The sequence below is a fragment of the Centruroides sculpturatus genome, unplaced genomic scaffold (genome assembly GCF_000671375.1).
Source record: "Centruroides sculpturatus isolate CEXI.00-Female unplaced genomic scaffold, Cexi_2.0 scaffold93, whole genome shotgun sequence".
NCBI classification, from domain to species: Eukaryota; Metazoa; Arthropoda; class Arachnida; order Scorpiones; family Buthidae; genus Centruroides; species Centruroides sculpturatus.
In genome coordinates this window covers 380,238-395,117 of record NW_019384297.1, presented here as the reverse complement: position 1 = coordinate 395,117, position 14,880 = coordinate 380,238, and the positions used below count along the sequence as shown (strand labels likewise).

Genomic DNA, 14,880 nt, shown 5'->3' with positions numbered 1-14,880 from the left:
GGGAATCAATCAGCATAAATGACTCTGATTGATCTCTTGCCAGTAGTAATTTTTACAAATTACATTTAAATCAAACCTAGTTAATCAGAAAATTGTATTCAAAAAGGTTTGTTTTATAGAAAGAAATATATGCTTGAAACCAAAGCTTTGTGTTTCATTTTCACTTGTCTTATTTTATAATTATCTAAAACATTTTATAAAGCTTTTTTAAAGTCAAAAATATATAATCATATTGAATACATAAATTTATAATTACAATAGAAATTTACACTTTATAAAAGAATAAATTTCACAGTAAACTTTCAATGATCTTCCCCCAGTTATTGACTATCACTTGATTAGTAGACACCTAAAAGCAACATTGCTAGACTTATGATGATTAAAATCAATATAATGTGTTTGTAAATTTTTGGTAAATTTTGCATAAATTCAGTAGATTTAAAGTTTTAAATCAAACTACAATATTTTTATATATTATTTTATATAGTATAATCAAACGATTTTATACTTATATTGTGAATGTCTACAAACATCACACAAAAACAAAGTTTATTAGAAATTTATTTTTTTACAAAAACAAACAGTAACAACAAAGTACAACTTAGTACTTGGTGGATATAGGGGTAAGAGACAAGAAAAAAATAGATAAGTCTATTTTGTAACATGGTACTAAATGCTATAAAATGAATCTTTAGTTGCAAATTAAATTAATATTGTTTGGAAATAAACTGAACATTTTTCATATGATTTTTTCCATTATTTTATTTAATTAATGCATCTTTTCCACTTGTGATGTTAATATCCTTGTCTCAGGCTTACATTTTGTGTAATCTTTTCCATTACAACTCTTAATTAACCAGCCTTTAAATTCCAACAGTTTTCTCAATCTTCTTTACACTATTGTCTATACTTCTTTTTCTTTATTGCAAATTTACTTGAACCTTCACGTCCACTGTCAAAATTTTTCTTATTTTATTTTTATTTAAAACGTAACAAACTTATCACTATCAGCTATCACTATCAGTATGTTTGAAACAAACATACTATAAACACCTCTAGCAAAAATCATAGAAAGTGACACTTCCAAGAAAACTACTTGAACTCAACATGACAAAAGACAATGCTGTTTTAAACCATAAAGTGTGTTGCCTGATAAAGTAGCTTTAACACAGCTTGATAAGCAATATTGATTTCTGGGACAATAAGATTTTGGCACCACATAATTAACTATTTTAATTAGGACAAGAAGAGTAAGCATGTAATTTTGTTTCCAGATGAATGCTGATGAAATCCTTCAGCATAAAGTCGACACTATGAGTCTATTGTAACAACATATGAAATTAATTTAACCCAGAGGAAAATATATAAATTTATATGTAGTAGAAACAGTCTGATAGAATAAAGACCACTATAGTTTGTTTCAATTAGCCTCAATTAGAATTATTGAGAAACTTGTCATATTTATTAATCATCACTAAAGGATGTGTGTTGTTTGCTTGTTTCAGGTTTTACCTTTTATTTTATAATATATAATACAAAAAATGCTGTTTAGTAAATTTAAAATTAATGTTGCATGATGGTAATTTATTCAAGTTGTTTTGGTAGAATTTGTCAAAAATCAATACATCCACTGAAAAATTGATGCACTGGCAGCCCTGTCCAAAAGAAAAATAAGTTTCCAAAATAAAATTTCTCTAGAAGTTACCAAAACTGAGTGATTCTGTTCAATATGATAAAAACAGTTACAAACAATTACCTGTTAGTTTAGTCAGTTGTTTCTGAACAATCAACTAATTAATAATTTACAATCATTCCAAACATTTAATTCCTGCACATAGTGGCAAGTCACAAAATGCAAAAATGTACATTAAAGTACATAAACCATTTGTTTTATGTTTTGTTTATTTTTTTTTTTGTTCTTGGGCCTCCACCCTCCTGGGCATCTAGGCTTTAAGTCTACTCAGACTAATGGTTAATCTGTCACTGATATCAGTGCTTCACATGATGAGCATGAGAAACATGCATATGGTTTTTGGAATTCTCTAATATTTTGAATAATAATATATAATATAGTCAATATTACTTAATATAATTAATAAATATTCTAACTGAGAAAAACCAATGAATAAGTAAAAAAGATTTTTATTGTATTACACTACTGCTAGAAATTGAAAGTTGTGTTTCCTTACAGTGGCGTACCGTGGGTGTCAGCCGCCCGGGGCGGAGGAAAATTTCGCCCCCCCTTATTTAGGTATTTCAATTTAAAACACCAAAATTCGGTTTTATCAGAGAACAAGCAATGAAAAATTAGGTGGTAGTGCAGCGACCTTTTTAAAATAGTTCTATTGGATATTAGTGGTGTATATGAACGCAAATGAATGGTACAAGCAAAAAAAAGTCAACAGGTTTCGCAGGAATTCCTCGGATGAAAAAGTTACTAGTTCACCCGGCGAGCCGATTCTCGGACTGTTCGGACGATAGCACTATCGTAGGCGCGATACAAGTATAGATTAGGATGTTTCAAATTTTTACAAGATATTATTGTTATTTATTGTAAAATTTTGCCGCCCCCTAAAAAGTGCCGCCCGGGGCGGGCCGCCCCTGCCGCCCCCACTACGGTACGCCACTGTTTCCTTATCTATTTACATAGAATACAATTAAGAAAGCTTATTACTTACTATTCATATTGAATTTTTTAATTGTTAAACAAATTTTAAACTTTGAAAATGATAAACCAGTCAAAAACAGATTTATTGAAATAAAATATAATCAGCTTGTACATAATTTAAAAGAAATCAATAAAAAATGAATGTTTATATTTTTGTTTGTTATATGGTTTAATTTTTGTATTAAAGTATTACCTGCTTAAAAGGATACATGGTTTGTTCTAATATTCTTAATGATTCCTCCATATCTAGTTCTTCCAACCATTTTAAAGATGAAAATAATTTTTCATAATTTGATGGACTATGAATAAATGTTTCATTAGCTCTTTCACTATTTAATTTAATAGATGGACCAGTTGACATTAATTGAAGTTGTGGAATAAAACCTATATCAACTTCCATTCCATCAATTTCTTGTGGCCCATTTAACCATTCCATATCTAAAAAATTAAATTTTTCTTTATTTATTTAAATTACAATAGGTAATGTTTCATAGATTGATTTATATCTTCATTTGACTACAATAGTTATTAAAATCTCTAAGAATATATATCAAATTAAAAAGTTTACTTGTGAGGAGTATACTTGGTAATGCTGGAAAGGAGTCAATTATTATTATTTGGGCGTAAATAAACAACTGCACAAGATGTGTGTGTTTCTTCTGATCCCTAACAAAATAGGGTTCATTTCTGATTTTGTCAAATTTATTTCACAAGTAAATTTTTCATTTGATCACTATTACAATATAATAAACTGCTAACAAGTAATAAAAAAATCGTTTAAATTCCTAAAAAATTTTAAACATAAATATATATACATAAATGTCAAAATAAAAAATGTTATGACTTAATGAATGTTTAAATACAAAAACAGTTGAATGATAATGTAAGAAATTAAAACTTCATGAAAATAAAACTTCAAACTATTGGGTTGTTCAGAAAGTAATTTCGTTTTTTTCCGTGAAAAAAAAACAATATTTTTATAATAAATAAATATTTTATTGAATTATATATCGACCATTTCGGTCAAATACCTGTTGCCATTGTTTCTGGTAGTAGTACGATTTCACATTCATAAAAGTTTTGATTGTTGCTTACAAAAAACTAATCCAAGTGATTTTTGACGTTGTCATTTCAAGTAAATGTTTTACAACTTAAAAAATTTGCATAGACCAGAACAAGTAATATCTGAGTGTGCTGGATATGGCAAATATGGTTGGTGTGATAGCACATCCCATCTAAGTTATAACAGTTTCTGACCAGTTACCAAACTTGTGTGAAATTTGACATTACCGTGGTAAAACACTACACCTGTTTTGTTGATCAATTCTGGCCAGCTTTTCTGTTTGATGATATTACTCAATTTGTTTACTCAATGGCAGTACACTTTCGAATCAATTGTTAAATTGTCTGGTAAAAGCTCCAAAAAAAATTTCCTTAAAATCCCACCAAAGAGAGCATCTCTCTTTAAGAACACGTGGAACCCATATATCGAGCTTTGAAATGAAATCAATTTGTTTCAAGTAATCATAAACAGTTCAATTTGATAAATTTAATCTCTTAGTGATTTCATGTGTTGTTATTCAGCAGTTTGCTTCAATCAGTACCTTTATTTTGTTTTCATTGGCTTCAACTGGCCATCCAGAACGTGGTGTATCTTCAATATTGAAATTGCCAGAATGAAATTTTGTAAACCAGTTTTGGCACTGTCGTTCTGTCAATACATCTTTCCCATACACATCACACAATTTTTTTCTTGGCTTGTACAGCATTTTGATTTTTCAGTAATAAAATAGCAAAATATGCTGAAAATGCTGCTTTCGATCTTCCATATTTGATGGAACACAAAAAATAAACAATTGCACAGAATCAAACAAAATTTTTTTTACAAATAAGCCTTAAAATGCTAGCTGTCAAAATATATGATGATAATACAGTTTAAAATGAAAATGACAGGAAAAATATGCTAATCCATCTAGTGGTAAAAAAAACAAAATTACTTTCTGAACAACCCAATAAGTATTTCTAACAACCAGAGATCTAAAATCAATTATTCATGAGTCATAATTACGCTAATTTTTAGCAATTTGATTACATAATTGGACTTAATGGTACATAATCCATCTTTAGATCTTTGGTTACACTATTTCAATATTGGACTATGGTTAGGTGTATTAAATACTTGGTTTGGATGTCACGCCAACAGATAACTCATTCAAAAACTTCAGACTAGGAGGCATTAAAGAGAATTACGAGAAAATTTTAATCTTGCAAGTGCTTTCAACGTAAATATGTACGTTGTCTAACAAATATGTACGTACTCTAAAGACATGTCAGACAGAAACATGAATTACTGTTTTGTGAAAAAGTTTTATTTTTCTATGGATGAAACTTATTAATATTAAATGTTACAGTGGACCCCGGTTAACGAACGTAATCCGTTCCACGAGTCCGTTCGTTAACCGAAGCAATTTTTCCCGTAGAAATTAATGCAAATACAATTAATCCGTTCTAGACGTCAGTATTTTTGTAATTTTATTTGTAAAATGGGTTTTCTTTAATGAAAATATAGGAAAACGTGCTCATAAACAGTCGATCTAGGTTAAATTTTCGGAAAAGGGGAAAGATTTGACGGGTATAAAAACATCACATACGATCGTTAAAGTTCTAAAATGACAGATAGCAGAAACAATATGCTAAATTATGAGNTGAGTCATAATTACGCTAATTTTTAGCAATTTGATTACATAATTGGACTTAATGGTACATAATCCATCTTTAGATCTTTGGTTACACTATTTCAATATTGGACTATGGTTAGGTTATTAAATACTTGGTTTGGATGTCACGCCAACAGATAACTCATTCAAAAACTTCAGACTAGGAGGCATTAAAGAGAATTACGATAAAATTTTAATCTTGCAAGTGCTTTCAACGTAAATATGTACGTTGTCTAACAAATATGTACGTAGTCTAAAGACATGTCAGACAGAAACATGAATTACTGTTTTGTGAAAAAGTTTTATTTTTCTATGGATGAAACTTATTAATATTAAATGTTACAGTGGACCCCGGTTAACGAACGTAATCCGTTCCACGAGTCCGTTCGTTAACCGAAGCAATTTTTCCCGTAGAAATTAATGCAAATACAATTAATCCGTTCTAGACGTCAGTATTTTTGTAATTTTATTTGTAAAATGGGTTTTCTTTAATGAAAATATAGGAAAACGTGCTCATAAACAGTCGATCTAGGTTAAATTTTCGGAAAAGGGGAAAGATTTGACGGGTATAAAAACATCACATACGATCGTTAAAGTTCTAAAATAACAGATAGCAGAAACAATATGCTAAATTATGAGAAAGAAGACATGTCTTTAGACATGTCTTCTTTCTCATAATGAAAGAAGACATGTCTTTAGACATGTCTTCTTTCTCATAAAGACATGTCTGAAAGAAGACATGTCTTTAGACATGTCTTCTTTCTAGAAAGTGGAAAGTGGAAAGAAGACATGTCTTCTTTCTTAGACATCCACTTCTATATAACAAGTATATTGTGACTTGACAAATCTATTGTCATATCAGACTGTGAAGAGAATCATAAAAGCATGATACTTTAACCTATGAAAAATTACTAGAGAGAAAATATATTTCATCTAGATTTGTGTCAATTACTATAAGCTTTATTTGTCAGTTAATTGAATTTAATTATTTATGAAAAATTATTTATTATGACATCGTCATAATGCCAAGCTGCAATTTTTAATCATCTTTTAATTTAAAAAAAAAATGTGATTCTGGTCCAAACTGGAGGTTCATTTAATCNCTTTAGACATGTCTTCTTTCTAGAAAGTGGAAAGTGGAAAGAAGACATGTCTTCTTTCTTAGACATCCACTTCTATATAACAAGTATATTGTGACTTGACAAATCTATTGTCATATCAGACTGTGAAGAGAATCATAAAAGCATGATACTTTAACCTATGAAAAATTACTAGAGAGAAAATATATTTCATCTAGATTTGTGTCAATTACTATAAGCTTTATTTGTCAGTTAATTGAATTTAATTATTTATGAAAAATTATTTATTATGACATCGTCATAATGCCAAGCTGCAATTTTTAATCATCTTTTAATTTAAAAAAAAAATGTGATTCTGGTCCAAACTGGAGGTTCATTTAATCAGGATCTCTAGACCCCAAGTTTTACATATCTAGTCTCAATTTTCAAGTAACTCTATTCTCAAGATTAATGAAAGACTACAGATAGACAGGTAGACAGATAGACAAACAACAGTGCAAATGTATGGGTCTGCAATTTGAAAATTGAAGCACAATAAAATAAAAAACTTAGTTACTAAATCTTCAAATAATCTAGTACAGCACATTATTCGTACTTTTAAATACAGTGGAACCCCGGTTAACGAACATCCTGGTTAACGACCAAATCGGTTAACAAACTTTTATTTTGCAAAAATTTTGTCTCAGATAACAAACAAAATTCGGATAACGAACTTAACGGCTTTTTGTGTCAAATTTGTAAGCTTGCTGACTTTTAGGGAAAATCAGTTAATCGTGTGTCGGTGATGGTCTAGGATTCATTCGTACGTTGGTGGTGGCGGAGGAGACAAAGATGACAAGTTTTTTACAGTGAAAATCGTTTATTAGAACTGGAAGATGCTTACATATTTGAGGTAGTTGGAAATGGCTTATCTACAGTATTTTCTCTCCGCACTGAGTGGCGTATCGCTGGTCCTACGATAGTGCAAGCTGATTAGTCGTAGCCCCAGAGTGGACGAGATGGGTTCGCTTGGTCAGAGAAGCGATGGTAGGTGACAGAGCTGCAATGACTGGAGCAGTCCGTGAGACACAATACAAATTTTAGCGGGCATGACTTCAGGCTTAATCCAGATGAAGACAACATAGATTAATCGCCATAGAACTTTTAGGAAAACTGCGTTTTGACCTTGAGATTCGTGGTTTTATAGTATTTCTTTCTTGAATCTCACCTTACGGTTAGTCCTGCGTCCCATTCCTCGCTTCCCGATTGTTTTCTTCTTTGTCTCCAGGTGAAAACCGAAACCAGATCAGGTCACGAGAAAGGTTTGTTCCGAGGCGTTTATTTGACACCTGTTCGTCGACTCTGATCAGAGATTGTTGATAAACCTATAAGCCTTTCGCTCATAATTTAGCCTATTGTTTCTGCTATCTGTCATTTTAGAACTTTAACGATCGTATGTGATGTTTTTATACCCGTCAAATCTTTCCCCTTTTCCGAAAATTTAACCTAGATCGACTGTTTATGAGCACGTTTTCCTATATTTTCATTAAAGAAAACCCATTTTACAAATAAAATTACAAAAATACTGACGTCTAGAACGGATTAATTGTATTTGCATTAATTTCTACGGGAAAAATTGCTTCGGTTAACGAACGGACTCGTGGAACGGATTACGTTCGTTAACCGGGGTCCACTGTAACATTTAATATTAATAAGTTTCATCCATAGAAAAATAAAACTTTTTCACAAAACAGTAATTCATGTTTCTGTCTGTACATCATAAATATAGGTATCCATCATATAACACAGTAGATATGTTCCAAAAAAGTGCTGTGATATGTAAATTTGTACTATATGAAACAAAGGACTAATGCAAAACATAGAGTAACATTCCAGATGTTAACAAAAGTATATTACTCTTTTTCATAACTAAGAGAAATAAGTTTATTAAAGCAATCAATAATTAACTAACAAGCACAATTAAAAGTGCCATTAATATTAATTTTACTTAAATGAGGGCCTTTTCTTCTTACAAAGTATCATTTTTATCTGAGCTTTTTTGTTGATCATGAACACAAATATCTACAACATCTTCATTTTTTATTTTTATCATAATTTTCAATGGATGACAAATAAAAATACGTAATAAAAATAATCAGTAAATTGTTCTAGTGGGTTGCTTTTGTTCAGTCAAGAACCAAGTGATTTTTTCCAGAATTTGTACTTGAATACCAAATTGTTCAAATTGGGAACAGTTCAAGTACCAAGATATAGCTGTATTTCATTTGTCATTTTTATGAATGATTACTTACCTAAGGTTAAAAAAAGGTTAATGGCACTTACCTAAAACTGTTTAAATAAGCTTTACTAAATACGAAGATTAATCTATAAAAACAAAACACAATGACAGTCTAAAGGGCTAAATTCTGAAAGCAATGACAATGATACCTGATTGATAAGAAAGCTAGGGCAAGGAAGAAAAAATTCTAATATCAATTTTCATTACAGTATAGTAACCTGATGAAAGACACAAAACAAATTGAAAATTTCAATATTCAAAAATCCAGGACAAATTTCAGACAACACACATGATACTTAAGTAAAAAACAAATATTGAATAATGGAGTTTACATATAAAAATTGTGAAATTTTGTTCAGAGGACTTCCCAAACCATGTTAGAACAAAGCTGAAAGTCACGTTGTACAGGAGATATGCCTAATTTTCAAACCATGTTGTAGAAGTACCATGTTGTACAGGGGATACCTGCATACCATATTTAAACCAAAAATTTCTTTTAATCACATAAATAAAACTTAATTATCGTATAATATAATGTAACTAAGTAACTGTTCGGATAACATAAAAACAGATTGATATTTGTGTTAAGTAATTAAAATAAAATTAAAATTTTTTAAAAATTATTAACCTAGAGAAAAAGGTAAGTGATCTATTTTCCCAAAACTTATTAGTAATGCAAAAAATAATCATGTAATTGTTATTTAATATCATCAAGTGATCAAATCATGGATAAAACTTAGTTTTATTTAAGATATTTTATTCACTACAAGCTATATATTTGTACTGAAAGTAACTATAATTAAAAATTTACCTACCAACATTCAATTTTCTGTCAGAAGGAACTTCCATATTAAAATAAAAAACAGATGAGCTATTTCTATTTATTATAATACGTCCTTTAAATTGTGATGGCGTGAACCAAAATGGAAAATGTGGAGGACTATTTAATTGAAATTCAGCATGCAATCTAAACAATTCAAATAATAAATTCTTAAAAAATAAAATTAATTATAAAATAGAAAATGTTAAATAAAGTTCTTAATTTTGTATATACCTAAATATTATATCTACAAAATCTGTTGATATACCCTTGATAATAGCAAGTGTCCCTTGAGGAGCAAATCGTGAATGTAGAAATGGACGTACATGTAACATACTCAATAGAGCATGAATAAAATAATACTGACTAGCAACTTTAGGTGGGTAATATCTCATACTAGAAAGCTGAGCTACTCTTTCATTCAAAGATGGAGAAATTACCCACCATGTAGTTCCAAGTTTCAAGTCTTGATTTGAAGGCGGTAAAAATGCAGAAAAATGTTTTGTAGCAAAGTTTTTCCATTTAACTGCAGATTTCTTCCAATCAAAGAGGCCTTTAAATGCATTGTTTTGATTCTGTATATAAAAATTAAAGTATAGATTAATATGGATATACTTTCAAGATAAGTTCTTTAATTTTATGAGAATAATATTTACTAGAAAATTAATCAAATTTTCTATTTTGAAATTATTTTAAAAATATCAATTGATATGTATCTGTAATTGTGTTTATATTTGATTTGCACCTTTTAAAATTAATAACAATATGCTATATTTAACTTGCTATTTGCAAAATGATGAAAAAGTATGAAATTTTTGTTATGGTAGAGTATCAAGATCAATGATTTTGAGTTAAATTTAATTTTAAAGCACTGTTGAATTAAACAGAAAAACAAGAGAAGCTAAAAAAGTACAGTAGAGTGTCGTTTATCCGAAAGTCAATTATCCGAAAGAATTCCAGTCGGTAAATTTAAATTTTCGCCAGTGCTGTGGCACTGCAATATTTGGCTATGTCTTGGGCTACTCAAATATTTTACGTTTTTGATACTAAATTAACTTCTGAAGTATAATTTTTTATTGTTTTTATATTTTTCAATATATTTATTTTGTTTGTACAAAATAAAACAATAATTATTAACGATACAATAGTTTTCGTTAGGCTTAACATCGACGAAAATTCAATGCGAAGCGACACGCAATGGAGAAAAATTTCAACATGGGATAGGTTAATATATTTTTTCATACATAATCAGTTATCCGAAATATCGATTTTCCGAACAATCCCAGTCCCCAATTGATTCGGATAAACAACGCTCTACTGTAATAAGAATTCTGCATCCTACTAGAAGGAACAGAAGAGTAAAATCAAACAAAGAAAAAATATTTCATTCTATTATTAAAAGTTTTATAATTTATGGGTATAAACATGAATGATAATGAAAATACTGGAAAATAAGATAATTTTTTCAAGATAGACTTTTGAAAATGCAGATGCCAAAAGACAAGGCTAAGTAGAATAAGAAATGAATAATTCTAAATTTAATGAAAATAAAAGAAACAAAAAAATAATGATCTATGTGATATAAATATGTATGAAGAGTGACAGAGAAGAAATCACTAAGATATGAGAATAACAATCACTAGGAAGAAAGTAGAAATGGAATATGGGGGTTACTCTGAAAGTTTTGCAATACAAGAAAATCATCCATGATAAATTAAAGTTTTTTTTACTAATAAACTTACTTCATATGACACATTATGCATAATCAAATTTCATCAATCTCCCTTAATCTAAGTGAGACAGTCCCTTTCCATTGTTACTATTAGAAAGTTTCTACAGAAGCACATTGTGCAATGATTTTGTGTTGAACTGAATGAAAAAACTGTTATAAATAATTGAAATTGGCTTTTGGAGATGATGCCCCATCCTTTACTATTGTGTTCAGATGATACAAAAAATTTCAGAGGGGTTGTACTTCCTTTCATGAAGAACCACATGCAGGGTGACCATGAACAGCAGTGACTCCTGAAAATGTAACTTCTATCCAATATATGATTGCAGAAGACCAAAGATGTACCTATTAATGATACAGGAGAGACTGCAGATTGGAGCCTCTGCAGTTGCAGACATTCTGAATAAGGAGTTATGGTTAAAAAAGTAGAGTCTCGTAAATACCACATCAGTTGATAATTTCCAAAAGTCAGATCATGTCAGAATCTTTACGAAAACTCTGGAGATGTTGAACCAAGGTGGACACCAGATTATTTCCAAGATTATCACAGGTGATCAGATATACATACCATTTTATGACTGTCCCAAGAAAGCCAGATATGGATTCATAATAATGACAACTGTGATAAGGAAGAGAGCAATAAAAAAAATTGTTTGCAGTTTTGTTCTATAGCACTGATCTAGTAAAGCAATTAAGCTTGAAAAACAGAAAACAATAACAACTAATTGGTACACTACAGTTTGTCTTCCTAGAATTCTGGAGTCACTAAAAATTTGAGGTCTAATTTTGCATCATGATAATTCTTCATCACACACTGCCAAGCAGACTGTTGATTTCCTTCAAGCTAATAATATCAGAATCATTGCCAAATCTGGTGAATATAGTGGATATTCAATATGTGATGTCTGGCTACTTTTTAATCTCAAAAAACATTTGAGGGGTTGCAAATTTAACACAGAGGATGAAATTGAAGCTTCCGTGACAGAGTATTTTGATAGCCTTCCAGAAAATGAGTCGCATCATACCTTTGATCTTTGGAAGGAGCAATTACATAAGTTACATAAATATTTTGTTTCAGACATTATAGTATTCCTGTATTGCAAAACTTTCAGAGTCACCCTTGTAAAAGCAATCTGAAACAAGAATGAGAGAAAATAGTGGTGAAGAATAGTATTTATATGTAGTAGCCTATATAATGAAAAGAATTTAAAGAACAATAACATTAAATTTAAGTTATATTCTTTATAAAGCAAATGAAATACATTGAGTTTTAACAGTTACCAATATTATATTCTTATTTAATTATTTGATTTATTTATTTTAGTAATGTTCAAATGATTTAGTCTATATTAAAAACATTATGAAATTTTTACACAGTAAAACCTGTCTAAAATGTAAACTGAATAAAATGAAAGCCTGCCTAAATAGGAAAATCTTTGAAATGGAATGATTTTCTAATGTTCAATTTTACTGTAAGATAGAAATCTGTCCAACATAAAAGTAGACAAAATTTTTGAGTATGAAGAACTTAACTTAAAGGTGTAACAATCACTGCAGAACATGACAAACTGTATTCTGAAAATGAGTTCAAACCTTTTCAAAGAAATAAAGATTACATAACGTAGGGTCATAATGGAATGGACACAATGTCTTTGTTAATATTATAGTCTTTGTTAGAATTAACCAGAGGCAGACTCAAATTCTTTTAAGAATCAAGAACTTTAAAAAAATGGAATTAATTTCTGAGAACAGAATTCTTGAGAACAAACAACAAATATAATTTGTAGAAAATACTGAAAATAAGGTAATGTAATGCTGTTCAAATCTGTTCAAAATGGAAACCTACCAAAATGGTAAAAGAAAATTTGGTGCTGCACAATTCCAGTTTATACAAGTTTTAATGTAGCATAAAATAATTTTTCCTTACATTCTTGAAATCTCATTTTATAGTCACTTTTTCATTAACACTATCATTAAAATATTTAAAAACCATTAAAAAACTCAAATTAAAGGATTCACAAATTTTGATCTATAAAATATCATTCAAAGTAATCAGTAGGTTTTTTGGGTCTAATACACAAAAGTAATCACCATAAAAAATGATATTTATTGAACATGTTTCTGTTTGCGATTCACTTTTANTACAGTAAAATAAAATTATTACACATAGAATCCAAATTATATCAAAATTTTGTACTATATCATTATTTTTTAGTTATTTTTAGTATATTATACACAAGTGTCGCCTTTTCAATAATCTGCACTTATTAGATGACAAAAAAGTTTTTTTAAAACTTTATAAATTTACCACATTACTTTTCCAGCTATTACATAGCTGAGGAAAAGTATGGTAATTGGTCAAAATTGACCCATTAATGTAAACATTGTTAATGTGAACATGTACTAATCAAAAACACTGTTTAATATGAAATCAGTTTGGATTAAGCAGAATTTGAATTAGTTTGTTTTGTCACTAATATACCATTCAAATCTAAAGATATCACAATTATTTTTTAAAAACATCACCAATTTATAAAATTACAGTAATATGTTATATGCATTTTAATATATATACCAAATACATTATAAAAAGTTTTTTAAATATATTTTTTAAAAAATCCAGCAACAAGTTGTGTAATTTTCCTGGAAAAAACATTTAAAATTATGTGTGATGCTATCTGTTATATATTTTAAAAACTTTTTATATTATTAATTGTTATAAAATGGCAAAAAGCTTAATTTTAAGGATAGAGATCAATTTCACAAAAAATTGTAAATGCTAATAACAAGTAAAATCTTCATCAAGTCCAATCCTATTCCAGATATTACACATGACCTCCTCTATCTCACCATCCCTTCAACCTTTAACCACCAAAATTCAATAGCATCAATACCCTAATACACAAATATCTGCAAAATTTCAGAAATTTTTACAAAAAAACACAAGAGTTATTAAGCTTCAAAGTAGGTGAACAAAATTGTACCCCCAAACAAACCAACATCTATCCATACGGAAAAAAACCCCAAATTTTTTTTGCATTTCTCAATTTTCAAGGTCCCAAGTCCAAAAATGTAAAAATCTAGAAGTTCATTTTTTTGGACCACTCACAGTACAATCCCTTTCATGTAAAACAGCTAGGAAAGCAATACTCATCGACAACTTCCAGAACACTTAAGCTGAGGATAGATGTGATGCTACTGAAGCAGACAATAGAGTAGTCAAATATGACTGTCCCTTCAATAGTGTGAGATCTGAAAGGCCCCTGGGTCTAAAACAATAATTTTATAAATAACGTTAAAAATTGTGGTAAAATATTATTTCATTTTGGTGAGAAATTAACGTTTTCCAACGTGGGAAAAATAGATAACAGATGTTACTTCCTTTGAGGGAAGTTAGTACATCCTCTGTTTTTCCCTTATCCGCTAAAAATCTCGCTCAGATGGGAACTATCTACCCCTCTTTGATTCCCCTTTCATCCGTTCACATGAAAGAGTTTCTGGCAGATGATTGGTCGTAAATCATGAGATATAGGGAAAATTTATCAGAATTCGGGGAGTTCATCGACAGACCTGGAAGAGTCAGGAC

The 14,880-nt window shown here is 29.5% G+C and overlaps 1 protein-coding gene across 1 annotated transcript in view; it reads right to left on the bottom strand.

Moving 5' to 3' along the window:
- LOC111627785 (selenoprotein N-like) overlaps positions 1–14,880 on the bottom strand; it is a 29,445-nt gene that overhangs the window by 11,526 nt on the left and 3,039 nt on the right. The window contains exons 3-5 of the mRNA XM_023371462.1: positions 9,797–10,137; positions 9,558–9,709; positions 2,862–3,106 (exon numbers count right to left, since the gene is read on the bottom strand). Of these exons, the coding sequence (XP_023227230.1) occupies positions 2,862–3,106; positions 9,558–9,709; positions 9,797–10,137 (738 nt within the window). The remainder of the gene's footprint in view (positions 1–2,861; positions 3,107–9,557; positions 9,710–9,796; positions 10,138–14,880) is intronic.